Source organism: Parus major, chromosome 5 (genome assembly GCF_001522545.3).
Source record: "Parus major isolate Abel chromosome 5, Parus_major1.1, whole genome shotgun sequence".
In the NCBI taxonomy this organism is placed as follows: Eukaryota; Metazoa; Chordata; class Aves; order Passeriformes; family Paridae; genus Parus; species Parus major.
Genome location: NC_031774.1, coordinates 8,067,083 through 8,089,946, shown reverse-complemented (window position 1 = coordinate 8,089,946; position 22,864 = coordinate 8,067,083). Strand labels below are relative to the sequence as shown.

The 22,864-nt window shown below is 39.6% G+C and overlaps 1 protein-coding gene across 4 annotated transcripts in view; it reads left to right on the top strand.

The window, feature by feature from the left end:
- ANO1 (anoctamin 1) overlaps window positions 1-22,505 on the top strand; it is a 70,905-nt gene extending 48,400 nt beyond the window's left edge. For 2 of the 4 annotated variants that reach the window (XM_015631888.1, XM_015631886.1), the window contains 17 exons: window positions 380-514; window positions 1,777-1,937; window positions 4,632-4,714; window positions 6,374-6,385; window positions 7,182-7,253; window positions 9,133-9,180; window positions 10,376-10,450; window positions 11,843-12,044; window positions 12,531-12,642; window positions 12,814-12,871; window positions 12,961-13,061; window positions 13,184-13,329; window positions 14,465-14,617; window positions 15,508-15,560; window positions 17,096-17,280; window positions 18,881-18,986; window positions 19,906-22,505. In XM_015631888.1, the coding sequence (XP_015487374.1) occupies window positions 380-514; window positions 1,777-1,937; window positions 4,632-4,714; window positions 6,374-6,385; window positions 7,182-7,253; window positions 9,133-9,180; window positions 10,376-10,450; window positions 11,843-12,044; window positions 12,531-12,642; window positions 12,814-12,871; window positions 12,961-13,061; window positions 13,184-13,329; window positions 14,465-14,617; window positions 15,508-15,560; window positions 17,096-17,280; window positions 18,881-18,986; window positions 19,906-20,166 (1,963 nt within the window). In that variant the 3' untranslated portion in view covers window positions 20,167-22,505. The remainder of the gene's footprint in view (window positions 1-379; window positions 515-1,776; window positions 1,938-4,631; window positions 4,715-6,373; window positions 6,386-7,181; window positions 7,254-9,132; window positions 9,181-10,375; window positions 10,451-11,842; window positions 12,045-12,530; window positions 12,643-12,813; window positions 12,872-12,960; window positions 13,062-13,183; window positions 13,330-14,464; window positions 14,618-15,507; window positions 15,561-17,095; window positions 17,281-18,880; window positions 18,987-19,905) is intronic. The other 2 variants (XM_015631889.1, XM_015631887.1) reach the window with 1 other exon arrangement.
- Window positions 22,506-22,864: the final 359 nt, after the last annotated feature.

Here is a 22,864-nt window from a genome sequence, read left to right as displayed (position 1 = left end):
GAAAGCTTGTGGGGATATATTTCTAATTAATTTTGTTTTGTCATGATAAGACCTGAGACTCTCTGAAGAAAATTAAGTGCCTTTTTTAAGAGGATTCACTCACAGAAGGTCCAAAGATACCAATTTGCACAGCAGAAACAGTGGGGGGAAAAAATGACCAGTGGGACAAACTTGTTTTTGGGGTGCTTGTATCTCTGGATGGACTCCAAGCATCATGAGAAAGAGAGTCCTCTGAGAAGAAAAAAATTCCCACAGGTCATCAAAACTTTCTCCATGCCTAATCCAGATGTGATTCATAATTTTAGCCACGTTATATTTTAAGAAATAGGGAACATTTCTCTCTCTCATTTCTTTTTCTCTTTTTCTAAATGTATTTCAGAAAATACTTTGGAGAGAAGATCGGGCTATATTTTGCCTGGCTGGGAGTTTATACACAAATGCTTATTCCAGCTTCAATTGTAGGGATTATCGTTTTCCTGTATGGCTGTGCAACTGTGGATGAGAATATACCCAGGTAAAATGGATGAATAAATAAATTCTATTGTTGGAGGGCACTTCAAGCTCAAAGTTACCTTGCCTTAGAAATGTTTTGTCAGTAATATCTAGGCCAAGCACAGCTGAAATTGGGCTTTCTTGTTCCTGGGTCTTGTCCTGTGCCACCCAGATTCCAACACCCCAATCCCTGTTCCCATCTGTGCCAGCTGGCTGTTGCAGCAGGATGGTGTGCTCCTACAACTCTCCATCCTCAAGCTTCATCTTTTGGAAGCTGTGCTTAAAATTAATCTACCTCCACAGGCTCCTCTGGTCTCAGCTTCCAGTAAGCCATGGAGCTCTCCCAAAGGCACAGAACAACCCATTTCTCCCTCATTAGCATTCATTGTTAATATTACTTGGGGAGTTTGCATTGATGTCCTAAAAATAATTCTTGGCCGGTTTCTCAGGTGGTTGGGTTTTTTCCCAAACTCAGATCATTATGTTAAAACAAACCAGCAAAATTCTGCTAATGAGGGGGTTTGGTGCTTCCCAGCAGAGAGTGCTGAGGAGGGCATTATGTGACAGAGAGATGCATCAAGAATATACCTCCCTCAAATAAGCTACCGTGATCGCATCAACAAAATCTGGATGCCCTCCTACTTTTAATCTTTCAGCAAGTTTTGTATTAAAACATTTTTAAAGCCCTCTGATTTTGCATTATTCGCTCTGCATGCATCATCAGCCGGAGATGCAAATTACATGGTTTGTATGACAAGCACCAGCCCTGAATAACAAAGCAGATAATGTGTACCAAAAAAATAGATTTAATTTTTTTGTTGTTCATTAACATTGCTTTGTAGTGCTTCCAACAGTTGAAGAAAGTCAAAAGGAGGGTCAGTGTTGCTATTTCACAGATGGAGCACAGAGGAGATAAATTGGTTCAACTCCAGTCTCTTGATGTTCAGCACTTCCCTTGTACCTTATCTATCACTGTAGTTTCAAAACAAGAGTGTTTTATTTTATTTTTATTTATTTTATTCTGTAAGATCTTAGAGTAAAAAGCATAGAGCCTTATGGCTTTCTTAATTTTTTCCTCTTATTCTCTGGAATGGAAATAGAGCTGGGGAAGGAAGGAGGGAGGGAGACAAGCCTTACATGAGGATTTCAGCCCCTGCAGTGGTGTAGGACTGCATCCAGTGATGCCACAGAAACAGCTGCTGTCCAGAGGAGAAAAGATCACCACAGCACAAAGCTGGAGCCATCCTGACCGTGCTTTTCCCTTCTCTTGTGGTTTTGTTGCAGTATGGAGATGTGTGACCAGAGAAACAACATCACCATGTGTCCCTTGTGTGACAAAACGTGCAGTTACTGGAAGATGAGCTCTGCTTGTGCCACTGCCCGTGCGAGTCATCTGTTTGATAACCCTGCAACTGTCTTCTTCTCAGTCTTCATGGCTCTCTGGGGTAAGAAGATCTATGCCTTAATGTTAAGCTTTTAATTATTGAAAATACAACAGGAAGAAACAGAGGAGATAAAGCTGTATATTTATACACAGGCAGTTAATGATACAAAGAACATCTTTTTCTTTCTTTTTTTTTCCTTCTTCCTTTTTTTTTTTTTTTTTGTTCTTTCCCATGAAACTGTCACACACAAATTTATATTCTGGACTGGAGGCTAAAATTCAAAAAGTTGCTCAAGCTGAATAGCAAATGAAATTGTTAAGCATCTGTCATAAAACTGCTGTGTGGTATGTCAAAATTTCATTAATGGGATTGCACAGCTTGCCAAAAAAAAAAAAAAAATCTCTTTGCAGAGCCAGCTTCCACTTTAGAGCATTACAGAAGAAATGTATTAATATACTCTGGGGTTGAGGGGAGGGCTCCAGGGGGAAGTGTAATGGCCTTTAGTGTCTTCAGGACAAACCAACATTGATTCCTGAATGTGCTCCGAGATGCAATTAGGTTTATCAGCAGGCAGACATCATGCAAGGAGAATGGGAAGAGGGAACAATGGTGGAGGGGGATTTTTCCTGATCCTGATGCTGCCCTCATGCTTTGAGCCCTTTCTGGGCATGTCTCTAGTGCTTGGGTCAAAATAAGAACCTTTTCATGCAATCTTTGTGAGGATGTCTTCAGGAATGGTTATGGAGGGCTTCTCCCCTCCCTGCAGGGGGAGGGATGGGGAACCTCCTTGCTCCAGGAATGGAGCTCTGGGGGAGAGGAGCTTTGATGGCCCCATATTCCCAGCAGCAGTGAGAGCAGCACAAGCCTTCCTGTACACCTTGTTGTGAATTAACATAACCTGTTCTACATTATATTTCATCCTAATAATATGATCTGAGTTTTTATCTCTTCCAGAACAGAGGGAACTGTTTGTACATTACCATTCACTGAACTGATTTAAGTATAATTCAACATAATTTAATTTAAATTTTTGGCCAGGGTCTGTGCTTGGGATTACATTGTTTTAGATGCAGCACTGAGGGCTTATTATCAAGTACCACAAGTAAAGTCAAGTGTCAGCTTTGGTCTCCCTCATTTACCATTATTGTGAGCCCCACATTAATCTTGGCATGTTATCCTCTTGTCCAAAAAGTAAAAGTTTGCCTCCCTTTTCACAGCAAGCAACTATGGGTCTCTTCAACCATTTTTTTACAGTCTTGTGCAAAGTAAGGCAGATTGGCAGAAGCCAGGTCCTGGGCCCTGCACAAAATCTGAGAGGGTTTTGCAGTGGGATGTCAAACTCCTCAAGCTCTTTGGAGTCAACATAAAATTTTATTGTGGTACAATACCATATAAACCAAACGTTTCAAAAAGGTCTTTTTCAGCTGGAAAACAAAGAACTTTCTCCACACAGTTTTGAATTTGTGTTGTTAAATTCACATACGATTGAAATAGGAAATTGCAGGTACTCGTGGCAGAGCAGAGATGCAGCTCCCCAGCACCTTCCCCCAGGGCTCCCAAAACAACACAGCATTCCAGACACTGTCCTCTCCTTTTGCCCTGCTGTAAATCATTGCCACGGGAGGATTTCCAGTAGCATCTCATTCCTTTTCTATACCTCTGGCTGTAAATGGAAGCTGCAGCCCTCACCCAGCGTGAGAACTGCCGGCAGCGAGGAGAGGAGAGGAGAGGAGAGGTAATTCCAGGCCCTTGAGACAGGGACCCTCTCAAGACACAGCTCTGGCCACCCTGATTCACAGGAAGCCTGTGGCTTGTGAAGGGGATCAGCTGTAGCTTTTCCACATGAGAGTTTCACTTGGAAAGCAAATGAATGTCATGGCCCCAGCCTGGCTCCAGTCAAGAGGGTGTCTTTTCCTCTCTGTTCAACTTTGTTACCCTCTCCTTGCCTCTGTTTTTTTCTGGATATGAATGTTTCTGAGCACATCTGTTAATACTCACTGTGGGAAGCTCCCCTGGGAACACCGTTTCTTGGTAGACTTGCCTCTTTCATAATCATTTATTTATTATACAACACTGGTGTATTCCCAGCATCTAAATATGTCCTCTGAGAACTTGCTCGGTCTCAGGGGCAGATAGACTGATATAGACTGGGATCATTCATGGGGACTCAAGAATTGCTTTAACAAGGCTTTTTTCTTTGAGCCTTCTCTGTCAAAAAGAAAATGGCTGGGTTTTTAATGATTAAAACTCTTAAAGGCTTCCTCTTTCACGCCTGCCCACATGCAGCTTTCACAAAAGTGATGGTTTGAGTGTGATGATTAGAGCCAAACGCACTATTGTGACCACAGGGTAGATGTAATTATAGTGATATGAAAATGTTTTATCTTGATATCTTTGAGGGAATAACTCTGCCATCAGTACAGGTGAAATCATTCCTATTTTGTACACATAAGATTCAGGTTTTTTGCACTCACAGATGAAACAATATGCAGTTGAAGACCAGTAATATAATTAGTCACACATATAAATATTTAAATAAGTTTGGCCACCTGGCTTTCTTAGACCCCTCAAAAATTGCAAGTATCTTCCTACATGAAGTTGCGGATGTAACAAAGGCCCTTCTTCAGCTCACCTGGATAAAACATTTGGTTCCTGACACATTAGTGATTCCCAGCCAGGCCTGACTGCTGAATAAAAGAAAACAGAAATGAAGTTATGTGGTAATCTGTGTTATATGTTAAACTGTTGTTTCAGCTGCCACCTTTATGGAGCACTGGAAGAGAAAACAGATGCGCCTCAACTACAGGTGGGACCTGACTGGGTTTGAAGAGGAGGAGGTTTGTCCCTTCAGTTCTGAATCTTTGCCTTCCACCCTGCTGTTGCCCTGACCTTACAGACTTTGCCTCATATTCCTGGGAGGGTTCCATCCTACAGGAGGAAGGAAAATCCCTACACATGAACCATTTGAGGTTTTTGTAGCAAGGGCATGACTAGTCCAGTCCTGTTGCCATGGGAACATAATTGTATAGCCACAAAATGTGATTTTTTTTCTTCTTTTTTTTTTTGGAAGTGTGTAGTGGGGTCACACCTAGCAGTGTAGGCATGGAATATACAGCTCAGACCTTCTGCTGGGCTGAAGTCAGGGTGCCAAGAGCCAAGGACCTCATTCATCACACACTGCTGTAAATCAGAAATGAGTGCATTGAAGCTGATAAAGTTACAGCGCTGTAAAAAAAGCACTGAAAAATTCCTATTAACTTTAACAATGCAGGATCAAGCCCTGACTTGGAAAATACCTCAGAAAGCATTGCCAGATATGTGGGCTTGAGGCATAGGGAGGGACACGGTGTGAAGGTAGTGGAGTTTTTTGCAGTGCCTAAAAAAAATAATATCCCTGGCCAGGTTTATACTAAATCTGCTAAAGAGCATAAAGGAAAAACGGGCAAAATCTGTATGAAAAAAGATGTTCAAAATCAATTCATTTTTAGAAGGAAAGGAGAGAAAGTCTTCAGTCAGCTTAGAAACTGTTTCCCACCTTTTTGGTTTCAATTTTGCCGCTTTACAGAAAATAAAGGAGGCACCTTCCCAGAGCAGAGCACAGTCCCAGCTGCCAGCCTTACAGTGCTGTTGTTATTAAAAGAAGTATGACCTCCCTTGTCATGTCTCTAGATGTCCTAAATAGATACACAACAAATAACGCTCACGTGAAACACAAACCTCACCAGCCCTCCCTGGGTTTGACACCCTGCAGCTCGCTGAGCCTGGCATAGCCATTTCTTCCCTTGCCCCCAGAGCCTTTCTGTTGGAATTATCTCTTCTTAATATGTTTATGTCTTCCATAATATATTTAGGTGCCCTGTTCCAGCAGCCTCTGTGCTGGTCCATACCTATTTACTGGGGGAGAATATAGGGATTTATTTCCTGGACACTATATGCTCCTTTATTTTTGGTAACTTGTTAGTATCCATGAAAGTGGAGAGGATTAAGTGTATCTTTCCAATGTCTGCTTCATGTCTGAGTTCAGAGCTCTGCACAGCCAAACCAGCAGCTGTCAATTCCGTATATTTTATTCCATGTTTTTGGTGGTCAGTGATGAATAATACAGTCATGGGTTTAGCACAGAATTTAAGATCCTCCTGTTGCTGATTTGGGGGAAACTTAAGATAGAATCATGTTGAACTGACAGGGTTTCAAGTGTTCAATGAAATGAATGAAAATGAAATTTCAGTGAAATGGTAAAGCACAAAGTTTCTCATTTTCTGGTGTTTCTAGGGATGCCTGGTTCACACAATACTTGCAGTAATGTTAATTAATATAGAATATGAGTAGACTGGGTTTTCTCTGGTAGTGTCTAACCATCCACTGTACCTATGTTTGTTTTATGTAACTTAATATATAAATACAATATGACCTGCAACAGTTCAGTAATCAAATTTTTGTTTATTTGTTTTTTTGTTTTTTCTTCTTTTTCGTGGTTTTTTTCTGGTTTCCTGAAGGAGGCAGTCAAGGTTTGGAAAACTTTTTTTTTTTTTTAAATCGCTCCTACCTTTTTTATTCCATATCTACCGATGAATGCCATCTTTTGATCTCCATTTCTCCTTTTTCAAGCATCAGATTTTCTTTGGAACTCCCACTGATTGCTTTGTCTTTACACCCTTCCCCTCTCCACTTGTTCAGACTTTTTTCAAGTCCGTTCTGTTTCCCATCCAATGCATAATTTTGAATTCTGACTCTTGTGAATGTGTAATTATCGGGAATTCTGAATCCATGAATCTTTCTCAATCTTTTGGCTGTCTCTTACTTCCAAGTGTTTCCTGCACCTTCTCCTGCAATGCAGATGGAGAATCTGTGGATGCTGTCCAGGACAGAATTAGGGGAACACCCCAACTGACAATTTTATGGGATCCTAAAGCCAAGTACTTTGCATACTTACAGCAGAAAATTAGTCCCCTCATGAGCTGAGGATCACTGAAATTAGTTAATGACATTTAACTTTTATCAAAAATAGGGGTAACGAAAATCCAAGCATCATGAGCCATGCTGTCTGCAGGTTGTGCTCCATGTCACATTTCTTAAATTTTATCTACACAACACTCCACATTGCTGTCCAAATCATTCTGTAGTTGCTCCTGTAGACACACGATTTAATGTTTTTTTAATTGTAGTCAACTATCAGTTGACATGAATGACATACCAAGTGAATTGGCATTCAATTAGAAAACTCAGAAGTTACCAGGAAATCAACCTGCAGAGACTTCATCTGTAGTAATGTTGCTTTTTTATTAAATATGACTTCTTTCACAGGATCATCCAAGAGCAGAATACGAAGCGAAAGTTTTAGAAAAATCACTGAGAAAAGAACACAAACATAAAGAGGTATGGTAAAAATATTAATTTATTTCACTTATGAAAAAGAAGGTTGTTACAGCAGGCAGTGACCCAAGACTAAGAAATAGGTAAAAAATAGTGCTCACTGTATTTAAATTCTGGGTGTCTTCATCCACACATGAGATGCTCAGGGTCTGCCAGGCACAAGACCTGATTAAATCTAGAAATGCCTCTCCTAATTAGATTCAGGAGTGTGGCTCAGGGAAACTAATTTAGCCTCATCAAAGAGGTGCTCCTCTAGTGCTAATAAATCATGTTTGAGAAAACTGTAATAAATCAAGTTTCAGAAAACTGTAACAAACTATCTTGTTCTGTGCAGTAAAAGTACCTAAAGCCTCTCAGAAGTTCTCTGTCTTGCTGGACTTTGTCTGCAAATAAAAATATTAATGAACAGTACTAACTCTGATTTCCACACCGAGTTCCAGCTTTGGCAATAACTTTCTTTTAAAATAACACAGCTTCCCCTTTTATCCTGAACACGGCAGTGCTCACTTGTGCTCTGAACTCGCTCTTTACATCACTGTGAGAAAGGTGCTGCCAGTCACCCCAGGAGCATCTGCCTCTTGCCAAGGGATGGTACAATCCCTACAAGCAGCTTCCCTGCCCTGTCACTGGAGCTGGAATTCCTTTCCTGTCAGCAGCAGAAAGCTTTGGAAAAGCTCCTTTTCTCCCCTGCACACTTATGACCCCATCCTACCTGAGGTTATTTCCCCTTCACTGGAGGAAGTGAGCCATTTGTGTGCTGTGGTTTTAATGAGAGAAGTAAAAGCTCCAGCATAAAATTTGGCAGAATTTTCTCTCTTGTGTCTGTTGCCAGTGGCACCACAACGTGGAACTGTTCCCTAAATTGGGATTTTATGACAACCCTGTGAAAATACAACCACAGTAACATTTACACTCTTTAGGGGCAGCACATATAGATGAGAATTAGAGTAAATTTATACTTGAGCACAGCTGGGCCCCTCTTAAAAGATGCTACAGAGCTGCTGCTGGTGTGTTCCCATTAATCTAAAGAATGCTGTGTATAAGTGATTCAGGGCCATAAGCAAATCAAATCCCTTTTTAAATCCCTTTCAGAAGAGAAACAATTTGGGTTGCTGCACTATGATAGGCTGGATGGATTTTGGTTACAGACTTCACTCTATTCTGCTAAAAACGTGTAACTTGCTGTAATTTTGAGTATAATCAGAATTAGGGTCTTAGATGTGGAAGACTAATCAGACAATTAATGAATGGTGACCCTCTAATATTGGAGAATGAAAGATGAGCAATTAAGAAAGGATTTTTTTTATTTTTTTTTAACCAGACTATTTATAAGTTTTTGGGCTGTGTTCAATTTGGATGTTACTAATTTGGGAAACGTGAGAAAAAGAGGTTTTTTTCTCAAAGACTCGGTAGTTATCTTTCATTGGGATCTTGTGTGTTAAAGTTCAAATTTGACAGTTGTAATACTTGGAAACCTTGTTAAAGAAAAAATATCTAAAGCTAAACCAAAATTGCTCATAGCTTTTTCAAGAGAAGTCAAATTAAAAAATTAAAGGAAAAAAAATTTGGACATCCTTTATACTTCATAAAAGTGAAAGCAGAGCACAATCCTGTATCAAAAAGGGAGTACCCTTTGCAGGATTGTCTGATGTTCCCTGGGATTTGAGGCAAGCATTTTATTTCTGTTGCTGTTGTATTTTATTAATTTAAAGCTGAAACACAAAGCCTTAAGCAAACTTACAGAGCCTTCACTTGTGCTAAAGTGCTGTGTCAGTAGAGAATACGGAATTAATTATTGGAATTAATTAACTGGAATTATTGGAGCAGTGCTTTGTAATGCCATATTGCCCAACCCTTTTCTGTTTCCTTTGACTGCCATCAGAAGCACCGATATTTTCCAGAGGAGACAGCAAACAAATGGAGACAAAGAGTTAAGACAGTCATGGCTGGGGTGAAATTGGTTCTTTTTATTCAAACTTATGAAGAAACTCAAATTATGAGTAATTATGGAAGAGACAAATCAATTTGGTTTTGGCTGTTGAACTTCTGTTTAATATTCACATTTAGTTCTGGGTTTCTTCCCCTTCCTTCCCTCATTCCTTCAGCACTTTTTGGGACACTGGTGTATGAGTTGGGAATGGCACTGCATGGCTAATCTTAGATTTCCCATCCTGGATGTTATGTTTTGCAGGGGAGCATGGGCCATGTGTTGAAAGAGCTGCTTGCACTTCCCTGAGACAACGTGCTTGTCATAAAAATAGAATCTGAGCAATATTTTTATGTGCATTACGATGTGCGCATCATCTTCTGCAATGTTCCTTTTGCTGTTGATTTTCTGGTGTTTTGAAACAATTCCAGGCATCCAAGTCTGTGAAGGACTCCAGAGGAGCAATGTTCTCCTAAATTAATATTTTGTAGCCAAAATTCAGGTAGTGGCTGATTGACTGGATTTAGGGAATTTGGAGAATATACAGAGTTGTTACGTAGGAAATAACAAAATGGTTTGGGTTGGAAGGGACCTGAAAGATCACCTCATTCCAGCCCCCCTTCTATAATTCCTATTAGTGTAGTCCATTGAATACCATGGGAATAGCCAGGTAAAACTAAAAATCACTCAGATCAAAGGAATTTCAAGTCTTACCACACACCAAAACTAAGTCAACTGAACGTTCACCTTGGAGCTACTCTATAGCATGAATTAATTTAATACTTAAATCTGTATTTCAGTGGAGCCAGTTGTGCAACAGCAAAGCTGCAAATATTGACTGTAGAAGGGGAGAGGAAGGAGGGGGATTTTTCTAGGGAAAGCAAAAGAAAATATTTAACAGCAAGAGAGACCTTACTTCATGGCTTATGACAGCCTATTTGCATGTTTCCTTCAAAAAGTACACAGAAAAATCTGATTTATTTATACTCCCAGCACAGGCACTTGACCAGTCTGAACCTGGATATGAAGTAAACAATTTGCTTGTGTGGAATTGTGACTGCAAACACTGTGTCTGCATCTTCCAACTGGTTGTGCTTTTGACAGCTTTTTCTTCCCCCTCTCTGTTTTCATCACATGTGCAGAACCATTCTCTTTCTTTATTAAATGTACCTTTTTTTTCCCCCCAAAATAATTTTAGACAGATAAAGAGAAACTGACGTGGAAGGACCGTTTTCCAGCCTATTTAACCAATTTTGTTGGCATCATCTTCATGGTAAGGTTCACCTGTCAAAAACTGAAATTTTTGTTACTGAGTCATTGTATGGAAGAGAAGTGATAGAAACTCTATCAGGTGGATGTGGTTCAAAATGGCTTTTTCCCAGTGAAAAAATTCAAGCATTTTATTGGTTTATGATCTAAAATCTTTTCAAGAGCGTAAATTTCTACTTTTCTGTCTCTTTCCAATAAAGAAAAAAGAATACTAAAATAGGCTAGGGGAAAATGAGGGCAGAGAAATGGAAATTCCCACACCACTGATGGGATGAGGCTTAAAAAGTACAGAGGGCCCTCTCAGAAAGTGGTGAGGTAGTACAGACCAACATCATTTTTATAATCAAACTTCAGGAAAGCAATGACATTGCCAGTTGCAATCATAATTGCAACGATTTTTAATAAATCAGTCCAATTTGGAGCTATACCATCTAACAGGAGAATTGCAAACAGAGCACTTAATTCAAGGAAAAGGTAAAATAATGATGAGAACAGCCTTCTTCCATTTGCTGATAAAGCATCAGCATTTAAAACAAATGTTGACAGAAATAATAAAAATTCAAGTCATGGAACAGATTGACAGATATATTAAAAAAAAAAGCTTAAACCCTTTCCATAGGTAAAATTCCCCAGACTAAGTCAGTTAGTTTGGTTTTTAGGGGTAGAGATTTTGGTTTAAAATGGGGCTTTCTTAATATTTGTATTTTTAGAGAACAGAAATGCAGTAAATCTCATATGCTTGGCTGAAAAATCAGTATATTTTGAGAATCATTTTTTAAAATCATTCCTCTATTTATGCAATGAAAAATTGAGAGAGAGATTTTACTGTGCCAGGAAGTGTGTTGATTTACTCAGATTTAATTTCAGTTTGTGATTATGAGAGCATGGTGAGCCTGAGTAAGGGATTTGAAGGCTGGCGTGTAGAGTGAAGCTGAAATACTCCTATTTATTTCAAATTTGGGTTTTTTTGTTTATCACAGAGAAAATACCATGTATATATGCTGCTGGTATCAGGGCTGAAAGCAAGCCCACTAATACTTCTAATATTAGGATTTCTATTAATTACAATTATTATTTATATCCATTAGTAATATATAGTATTTTAGAACTTATTTATTATTAATATGTAGTATTTTTTAATAGTGCTAAGCATGGAGTTTACATTTAGGTCCCTTTTAAAAAAACACATTTTGCCTGTGATTGTGGCATCATGGTGTCATTCTTTTTCATGTGATTTTCAAGTAACAAAAGAAGCTCCTTTCCCACAGTTCATCAAAGCCTTAATTCAGTATTGGGGTGTGGCCCAGAGGTCCCATTTTTAAGGTTATTTCTAAATCCCAAGCAAAGTATTTAAAAGTAAATCTTTGGTAAAGTTTTGGGCGTTTCTTCCTCGCAGGTTGGGCTGACGTTCGCCATTGTGTTTGGAGTGATCATTTACAGGATCTCCACAGCCGCTGCCCTGGCCATCAGCTCCACACCCTCAGGGCGCTCGAGCGTCCGTGTCACCGTCACCGCCACCGCCGTCATCATCAACCTGGTGGTCATCATCATCCTGGACGAGGTGTACGGCTGCATCGCCCGGTGGCTCACGCAGATTGGTGCGTTGGAGCCCTCAGCTCACTGCAAGGGGGTTAAATCAGAGCACCCAGATCACTGGGGCTAATGAGCAAAGCCAAGGGCAGTCAAATTTGTGGCTAAAAGTTCACTCTGGAATTTTTATTTTTTTTTATTATTTCCAAAAAATTGTCAGTAATGAAAGGTCCAGAAATATTTTCAATCTTGAATTTTTGCACATCTACAGATGATTGTCATGAAGGTCAGGCAGGTGTGGAATGAAATTGGAATTGCTGTTGTAATGTGTCTGACTGCTGGGATCCTCACCAGATTTACCTCTGACCTCACTGTAGCCATACTGCTTTTACATATATGTGTGTGTATATATATATATATATATGTATGTATGTATAAATCCCTTTGTTTAAAAGGTGGCTGATGTTCTCTAAAACCCACATTTATAAGAACTTGAAATGTTTCCAAGTAGGATAACTCCTTAATGTTTCTCATCCATGTCCCATTGGTTCCAGAGGTACCAAAGACTGACAAGAACTTTGAGGAGCGGCTGATTTTCAAGGCTTTCCTGCTGAAATTTGTCAATGCCTACACCCCCATTTTCTACGTGGCTTTCTTCAAAGGCCGGTGAGTGATGAAGGGACTGTTCAGGGTTTCAGCTTATTGGAGGTCTTTTCAGGACTAAACATTAGGTGGTCCCACTCAGAGGCATGGAGTATGACATAAATTACTTTAGAAATATAATATTGAAAGTATAAAATCCGTCTGATGTTTTTAACTCTAACCATTGTGCCCTAGATTTGTTGGACGTCCAGGTGATTACGTCTACATTTTCCATTCCTTCCGAATGGAAGAGGTAATTGAATTTCTGTCCTGTCTGGGATTGTGTTGGATGGATGGGGTGGAGGAGAGTGTTCTGACTGACCTCTCCTCTGTCCACCCCAGTGTGCCCCAGGAGGTTGCCTAATGGAGTTGTGTATCCAGCTCAGTATTATCATGTTGGGCAAGCAGCTGATCCAGAACAATTTGTTTGAGATTGGCATCCCGTAAGTAGCAACTTCTGTGCTTTCTTTTTTTTAATAATTGTGCCTGGTAAGTAAAATAACTGAGAAATGAGCACTGAGTGAGCAGAATGGAGTGCTCAGCAAATTGTACCCATTTCCCTCAGAAAAATGAAGAAGTTTATACGATACTTGAAATTGAAGCGTCGGCGTTCTCTAGACCATGAAGAGCACATGAAGAAAAAGCAGCGCTATGAAGTGGACTATAACCTGGAGCCCTTTGCTGGACTCACCCCTGAGTACATGGAAATGAGTGAGTGAGGTGGAAAGAAGGCATTTTAAACCGTAATTATTGTGACTTATTGGGATGGACAGCTGAGCTTTTCAAACTGTACATTCAGCAGACAGTGGATAAGAGATAACTGAATTATTAACATGTGCAGTCTTGGAGTGGAGCATGTTTCAGCCAACCCTGGCTGCTGGAGGGCTGAATTGTGCTCTCTGCTGTTTGTAAGGCCCTACTTTAGGATGATATTTTAGATATTTTCTTTCTAACCATGTAACACATCACTGTCAAGTTTCAAATGCAAATGATTAAGTGGCATCTACTCAAGATTGTGAGGCATATTTTACCATCAGTTGAACCCTACACTAGAAATTAGTTAGTTAGAAGTTAGTTCAGATTTGATAATTTCCACACCAGAGTCTTTTATCTGACAGCTGAACTAAATCTTCTGAGAGGAAGCAAGTCTGTAGACCTGGTTGTACTTGACAGATACAGAATTTGTTTTTCAAGTAGTATCTTATGCTGAATGAGACAAATTAGAATATCTGGTGACCTTTATGTTCAGAGTACTTGAAGCAGATGGGAGTTCAGTGGTACAAACTGCAAGGCCATGCTGCCAGTTCCTAAAAATAAGAAAAGATGCAGTTACCGAGATCAGCATTTGGAAGTAACAGGAGAAAGATGGGCAGTACCAGGATGAGCGTGATATCCATGCAAAAAGCAAATATGATCCCATGTTATAGGAAGCAAGTTATTCCTGGCAGAGGCAGGAATCAGCCATGTCCTTTCCAAACCTTCCAGTGGGATTGGTGAAGGCCAAAAACCTGCCAGATGGAACATGGCAAGTTTAGGTAGAGCCAACACGGTCACTGCCATAGTCCCACTCCTTCACCCCTGTTCCAGCTTTGCCCACAGAAAAATTGTTTTAGAAGCTTCCCCATCCTTCTGGTTACTATTGCCTTGCCTTTTACAAGGTGACAACTGGCCCTCCCATGGCCAAATGGAGCAGCCATCATTCAAACTGTGCCTGACACAGAAAATGGGATTGAGTCTCCCAGAACTCGTCACCTTGTCAGAATTTAGGGGCTGGCACTGATGTGGTGGTGGGTGCATTTGGGAAATACTGACAACAGGCACAGAAACGTTTTCTTTTTCTTTCCAGTTATCCAGTTTGGGTTTGTAACATTGTTTGTTGCGTCCTTCCCTCTGGCACCTTTGTTTGCTTTATTGAACAACATCATTGAAATCCGTCTGGATGCCAAAAAATTTGTTACTGAGCTGAGGAGACCGGTAGCAGTGAGAGCAAAGGATATAGGTAAGTGGATATTGTTATTTTATCCCTGTTTGTTTATTCCTGGATTGATGGCAGGATATTATTATGCTGAGCTAGTTTCAATAACAGGGAGATATTTATAGGAAAAGTCAAAGCAGTCAGCTGTGGCTTACCTGTGAATTGTCATAGTTTATTGAGGCTTTACCTTTAAAATAGGAAGACCAAAGCTTTAAATTCAGATGAATATTTCATTAAGTAAATATTATCACTTTTTAAATCAAAATGATCAATGCAATAGCAAAACACTCACACAGTTCTGACTTCAACAGCCCTTCCTGGCAATGCACTTTTCGTGCAGGAGCAAAAATTTCCACATTTAATAACTCTACACCAGCCTCAGAAATACCCTTAGGAATGAGAGGAGACTCAAAAGTCTGTGGATAAATGTATCCCTTTGTCCCTACTCAGCAGGAACGTCAGAATGGTGAAAACTGCAGTAGATGGGGCTGGAACCTGGGCTCTGTGGCTGTGTGAGGACAAGAGTCAGTCCTGCCCTTACTGGGGAACTCACACCTATGGGTGCTTGTAATGAAGGAGCTGCTTCTCCCAAATGACTTAAAAGCTCATAAAAATAAAAGTAGAAATAAAATAATTGTCCTTGTTACAAAGCCAAGCAGCAAGAGCAGAGAAGTTTATCTGTTACTAAACTCTACATTCATTAAACCCTAAAAAAAATAGGTGCCAAAACACCAAAAGTTGGGCCCCTTTTGCTTACAAGCCGTTAAATTAATTTTTCGTAATTTGTTCTCTTTCTGTTTAAAATATAAATAGCTCAGCGCAATTATACATGCTCCTAACTCTGTTAACTGAAGATGTAATTTATCTAATTTTAAGGACTAGAACAGCATTTACATGTTTGTCTCCTTCCTTAGGAATTTGGTATAATATCCTCAGAGGTATTGGAAAGCTTGCTGTAATCATAAACGTAAGTAAATCAGCATGAATTAAATTTGAATTCAATACGCTGGCTTTTCCATTCTGCTCCATTAGTTTTATTTCAGCATTAAATCCCTTAAATCAAGTGAAAGCATCTGACTGAGAAATTTTTGGAAATATTTGAGGATGAGTTGCTGTGTTTATTTTCCAGCTGTGATAGCAGTAGCAAGAATATAAAATAATAAGTAGTCACTGCTGTTTTTTTCCAGAATGTTTTCATAAAACACTTCTATCCTTCAAACAAATATGACCACAGCTGATTACTTTTACTCTTTTGAAACACTGTCAGTAGGATGAGACGTATTTTTTAATTTCAGTGGTATTTTGCGTGAGTTCAGCTCCTCAGAGTGCAGAATCCCTCCATTGAAAATCTGCCCTAGAGCTGCATTTCCCCCACTCAGAGAGCTTGGAAAATCTTGAAAAAAATAAAGTTTATTTCAACATTTCACAAAAATTCAGCAGGCCTTAATATATTAATGCATGTACTTCTGCACTATCCCATATGAATAGACATCCACAATGATCATCCTCCTTGCACCCCAGCTGGTGAAAGATGAAAACAAAGACCAGCTGAAATTCAACATCTTTGCAGTGCAGCAAAGCAGGGGCTCTGTAGGGCTTATGGCCACATGGCCAGACTCCCTTGGAGTTTCCAGGGTTCTGCTGTGCTATGGCAAAACCATTCTTTTGGTATGCTGCCTTAGTTTGTCTTTCCCATTTCTCCTCTTTTCCTTTGGAAATAATTTCTCTGTTTTTCTCTTTTGTTCTGTGTAGTCTCTCCTCGTCAATATCCAGTGTTATTGCTCACTCTTTGATCAACATATTGCTTCTTTTTACTATAAAATAAGTAAAACATTTTGTACTGTGTTTGTTCCACATGTACATGAGATTTATGCCAGTGGCAATGTTTCATAATGATGATAAATGAGGAAGGCTAAAGTCATGAGGAACTCAGCCCAATTGGCTGTTACGCCTTTCCTCCACGATCTTTTCAGAAAATTTTAAATAACTGGATGAAATGCAACTTTTGTGACCATAAAAATAAAACTGGGCTCAGTTTCCTCATCCTTTTATCCTGATGAAGTTAAGAGCCACATGCAGTTAATGTCCTTTTGCAATGCAATGAGACTTTGAAGAGTCAAATCACCATGGGTTGTTTGCAGGACGGAAAAGCAGCTGGAAATCAATCAATTGGACCTTGTGCAAGGCACCAGGGAGAAGCTGTGATGGAGACACAGGGAAGCAGAGCTGTGGTAGCTCTCCCCTGTTGCTGGGGGGTACAGCTGCTCCATTTTTGGGGGGCTCAGGTTGTCACCCATGCAGACATCTCAGCTGGCGTGGGAATATGCTACACCTTGGGAGAGTGGGCAGTGAACAATCCCTCGCTGGTGCAGTGAATGCTCCACTTTCAGGGCCCTCAGGCTCCCTGAGTTGCATGAATTGTTTGGGCGAGTCATGGTTGAGGGTGTGATGAAGTGAAGCTCTGCCTGGGTAGTGCGCTCACTCTTTACTCTTGTGGCTCAGGCATTTGTGATCTCATTCACATCCGACTTCATTCCACGCCTCGTGTACCTGTACATGTACAGTGAGAATGGCACCATGCATGGCTTCGTCAACCATACACTATCCTCTTTTAATGTCAGCGATTTCCAAGCAGGAACAGCTCCCAACGACCCCCTGGATCTTGGCTACGAGGTTCAGATATGCAGGTACTCTCTTGAATGATCGCTAATGTGAAGTGTTTTCACAGCTGGCTAAGAGTGTGGCAAATTCTTACACTCCTGGGGCAGGTTCCTTGTATTTTCAATACCTTTTTTAGCACCTTGCTAGCCTTTTCTATCAGATGGATCCATTGCCTTGAACATCTTGCTTACATATTAAGTAATCACAGACCTGAATATGATTTACTGCTTATTTTGGGAAATGGAGATTAGTGTTTGTTAAATTCAGTGCTTGTCCATGCTCAGATTTTTTATTATTATTATGGATTCCCTTTTCCAGGAAAGATGACAAATAATGATAAATAGTACAGTGATGCTTTAAGGGTAGAAAATGATGTCACTCTGATGTCATGTCATGATAAAATGACCATGACCTTTTTTTTGGTCCAGTTTCTGATGAAAGCAGTACTGGAACTTAGGACTTACTGAAAGTGTCATCACACAGTAGAAATTTAGTATCTTTGACAATTTCTATCTATCATTTTCATGTTTAAAGGAAAATTATGGTTACCTATTTCAGTTTACGAATTCTTAGAACTGGGGGCCAAATGCAAATCTGACAGTGAAATTACTTGGACGACCAAAGATGAAAGGGGGTCAAAGGAGGGAGGAAAAGGGAGAAAAGAGCAAGGAAGGAAGAGATGTTCCGGGGGAGATGCAAAGATGATTTTCATACACACATACTAAAAAAAAAAAAAATCACACAAATTGACCAAGTAAAAATTTCTTTGCCTTTGAAATATATATTTTTTACATTATATTCTTTATGCATTTGAAGAGTGCAAGTAAATATGGTGAAATGACCTCTAACAGAAAATTCACTCAGAGATGAAAGCAAAACTAACCTAAACTGCGTTTGTAGTAGCTTTGCTTGCTTTTACTTTCTCCTGGATTCCTCCTAGTGCTCTCTGGGCAGAGGTTAAGCAAGGTTGGCAAATATGTTTCAGCACAGAATGGAAGTGTTGGCATCGTGGTCCAAAAGCAAAATGCCAGATTTATTTGCTTTCCACTCCCAGCCTCTGTCTTCTTCTAATCCCCTCTGTATTGCAAGGATTTGAAAATCGTTTGAAAATGCAGAACACTAATTCTTTCAAAATATTGACAGGATGCTCTGGGTTTGAATTGAATGTATTTTTCTTGGTCCTGTTTATCAACACATAGATTTTCCATAAGCCATAGCTAAGGAAAAATTCCCTTCTCTCCACATGGAAAAATTTAGCTTCAACCTTCTGCTAATCAGTCCTATCAATGTGAGATCAGTATTTTTGTCTTTAAAATTAGTTTGAAAAATATATGTTGCCTTTTTACCTATCTTAAAATAAATCACCTGAGCTGTGTAGTTTACTCTGTCTTATGCAAAATTTATATTATTTATAGTAATCTGACAGTATTAAGATGTATTAACCTTTAATTTTGAGGCTAGCATGAAGGCTGTGGGAGAGTTTCAGCTGTGTCTTGTTTCTGAGAGGTTAATACAGTGAACATTCTTTTAGACGGTTCCATTTATTGTTTGACTGTTTGTTAATAACACCTCACGGTGCTAACCTTTCTGAATTGCATCCCTGACTTACTGAGTCTTGTTTTGCAGGTACAAAGATTATAGAGAACCCCCCTGGTCTGAAAACAAATATGACATTTCAAAGGATTTCTGGGCTGTCCTAGCAGCAAGATTGGCATTTGTGATAGTTTTCCAGGTAGGTGACACTGCAGGCACTTGGAAATAAGTTATTGGGCCAAAGAAATATATTCTTTCTCAGCTGTTTTATGAAAGAGCCAAAGAAATTTGCCCATCTTCATCACCCTCTTTGTCCCACTCACTCAGGCATTGTTATATCCTCAGTGGAAAAATTCATCCTCGGGGATTCCATGAACTGGTTTGAAGCAGAAGAACTTAATGACCTTAGAGACCAGCAAAGCACAAGGCTGATACTAATTAGGTCCCACCAATTTCTCCCATAGGACACCAGCAATTTCACTGAAGCAGCATAAATTGAATCCAAAATCATTTTTAGAGCTAGCCAAGAAATGAGATTTTCAAAATTTTCCAAGTTAAAGTTTAATTTGCATCTGAATAAGAAGCTGAAATCTTGTAATTTGTCCTTAAAAGACATTATTTAATCACAAGTGATGCTACTTATTGTGACAAAAATGGCTTAAGTCTGCCTTATCTGAATACCTTGTTTTGAAACTTTTATAGGGTTTTTTGGTTAAAAATCATCTTTTTGGGAAAGACCTCCCTTTCCTTGAATCAAGGTTTTTCAATCAGAAAAATGTAATTGGAATGTATTTTACCAAATGTTACCATTTAACCTCTTGTATTTGCTTCTACCTTCCTGATGTAAATCTCATGAGCCATTCACCACTTGCAAATTCCTTTGGATTTCTATGTGGCTTCAGTGTCAGGATTGGTATATAAATCATAGAGGTCTGATGTATTTCTCTACTTCTAGCATGGACACAGCAGTTGAGGGGAATTAGGTCCAGTAGTCCAACTCAAATATTGTTCTCTCTTCATTTTTTCTTCCTAAGTGCACCAAAATCAGCCCCTTTCCTTTACCTACAGGCACCCTTTCATTTGACCCCGCTGACACTTTCTCACAACTTCATTTTCAGAACCTGGTCATGTTCATGAGTGAATTTGTTGACTGGATTATCCCAGACATTCCCAAGGACATTAGTCAGCAGATTCACAAGGAGAAAGTTCTCATGGTGGAGGTCTTCATGAGGGAAGAGCAAGGGAAGCTGCAGATGCTGGAAACCTGGAATGACAAGGACAAGAAAAAAGGGGAAAACTGTAACAACCACAGCCCCAGGCTCTCCAGGAGCTGCAGTGGGAGCTTGTCCTCCTGCCATTCCTATCCTCTGGACGTTTAGGAGAGAAGGGAGCTGAGTCTGTCGGGGCATTCCAGAGACAAAAGCCATGGCGCCAAGGGCAGGACTCCGGTAATGGACACCCCAGTGTGCATGTTGAAGGATGTGCTGCCATTTCACTCCCATCTTTGTGAGAAATGCCCTTCTTGCAAATATGGAGGACCACATTCTATTTCTGACAATGTTGGATTTTTTTTTGGTTTTTTTCCTTTTGCACAAGCAGTAATGCAGGGAGTTTTTATATTTCATCCTTAGGTAACACTATTGATGTTGGCGTGCATTAAGAAATGCAGGTACTTAGGACAATATTGATAGAGACATTCTCTGAGAATCTGATCTTAGCCTGTCAATTAGCCAATGAAATAAAGGTAAATTTGAAGTAATAATAATAATAACAATAATAATAATAATGCTAACTTGAACTATTTTTGGAAACCCATTTTCGAAGGTCCATGAGGTAATTGTCTAAATTATATGCAAAATCAGTATTCCCTAGTATTCCATAAAGCCTACCAGACTGACTTGCTTCACAAGGCTGGGTTTAGCTCTGTGAATCTGAGCTTTGGAGTCCCACAGGTGTGGGGGACACTTGTGGCAGCCTGCTGTGTTCCCCAGAGCATCCCTGGGGCACCACTGTGTCCAGAAACATCAGCGCAGGGAATCTGAGAAGTGCTTTCTTGGCAGCAACAGCAGCAGCAGCACAATTCCAGAGATCCTCCCAGCAGGTTCATGGTCATGGAGCATTTTGTTAAATGCCCTGAGTTAATGAGCACACGGAGAACTCCAGTGACTCTCACTGCCCTGCCAAGCACTCAGACACTGCTGTTGCCGAGTTCCCTTCCCCCTGTTGTTTCAGCACACCCCTGTTCCCAGCCTGGCTTCTCCCTGTAGCCCTGTGGAGCAGAAGGAAGTGCTTGCACCCGTGTTTCACAGCCAGCTTTTCCCACTGGCTTTCTGCTGTTGGCTGGCACTTCCCAGAGTCTTTGCCAGAGGAGTAAATCCCAAATGTATCCCACTTACTGTCTTCAGTGGAAGTTTTGCCTGCACTGGGGCTACAGGACCAGACCTTCAGTTATAGGATTAGTTACAGGACTTTTGTCTTAAAATACCTTATTCTTTTGTACAAGGAGCTTTCCCTAAAGTATAAGTCTGAAATACTTACTTACCGTGATACTAGTTAAATCCCATCAGTACAGCTCTTTTCAAGCATAATATGTTTTAGTTTTGCTTTGTCGACCAATAAACTGCACTTCCAAATAATATTGGTGCAATTAACCTAATTTCTTTTATTGCTTTGTCTTTTCCATGGCACTTGCATTATAAAATTGAAAAAGAAACTAAAAAGGAAAAATTTCTTTAAAGTCTAGCTACTGTATGGTTTGTTACAAAACCAAGCTGTTTTCAAGAGAAGTTAGTTATTTCTTTTTTTCTTTAATTTTTCCTTTGCCAAACTAATTTAAAGATTAATGCTAGAACTCTAAAAAGAATGCCATATATAGCTTTTGATATATTTATTTGTTTTAATGTATGTGACAAACTTGATATTTTTCTGTAGTCTGTCCAAAGAAAGTACCAGAAGAGAAATTATGTGGAAGAAAGAAAATGGTATTAACCAAATATTCTTGAAGCTTATTTAAAATATTGATCCAACCAAAGATTTTTATTAATAAAGGGCTTATATTTTGTTAACTCTTGTTTCTGTTGTATTTTGACTTGCAGGAATGTCACTATTTTTAAAATTTGTAACTTATGACAGAGTGTTGCTGTAGGGCAAAATCCTGCCTGATTGATTCCCACATAAATGTAATGCCTGGTAGTAAATGTTTACCAGATCAGGCCCACTGACTGCAATAGGACTGGGAGTGGGGAGAAATCAAGCAGAATTCTGTCCACACATTTTGTTGAAAACCTGTTCTTCCTCTCATTCCTTGGTAGCCCAAAAGATACAGGAGAAAGCCAAACTACCTATTATGAAGAGAAATGTTAGGGATTGTCCTCGAAGGGGATTTAATCTGTAAATACTGACCTGAAAGTGTTCCCAACTTAATACTGACATTCCTGTAAATGGTGGAACTATATCCTCAACACATACTTATCTGAATTTTTCATTATTTGCTGAAATCATGGGATAGTAGCAGTTGCCTATACTTTCTTTTGTACAGTAAATTGTTTGAAATGGAATTTTGTATATAAAAATCTGTATTACTACTCAGATATCTATAAAATTCTTTCATGGAATCATTTTTTTAAAAAAGAAAATATATACTAAATCTGATTTATTTTGGTTTGTATATTTTTTTTCCTTTTTCTTTGAAGACTTATTTGAAATAAACTTAAATATCCAAGAGTTTCTCCTGTGGGACAGGTTCTGTTCCCAACCCTCCTTTTGCTCTGAGTGTACAGACACCTTCCTAAAAATGTCCCAGGGAGATCTGGTGTTTGAGCTGCTTTAGAGACCCACTTGGAGATGAGTGAATCCCACCTGAAATCCATCTCCAAGAGCACAAAGGAAGATTTTGGCTCCACCATGGCTGTCATGTTTTCACTGCCCTGAGGGGACCTGTCCAAGCAAAGCTGGCCTCAGAACATCACTTGCTAACTGCAATTTTTTTTCTCCCTCTCCCATTTAACTGTGGTTTGAGCACAAGGCTTCACACCAATCCTCCTTTCCTTGATAGAAAATATTGATGCTCCAAGCCAG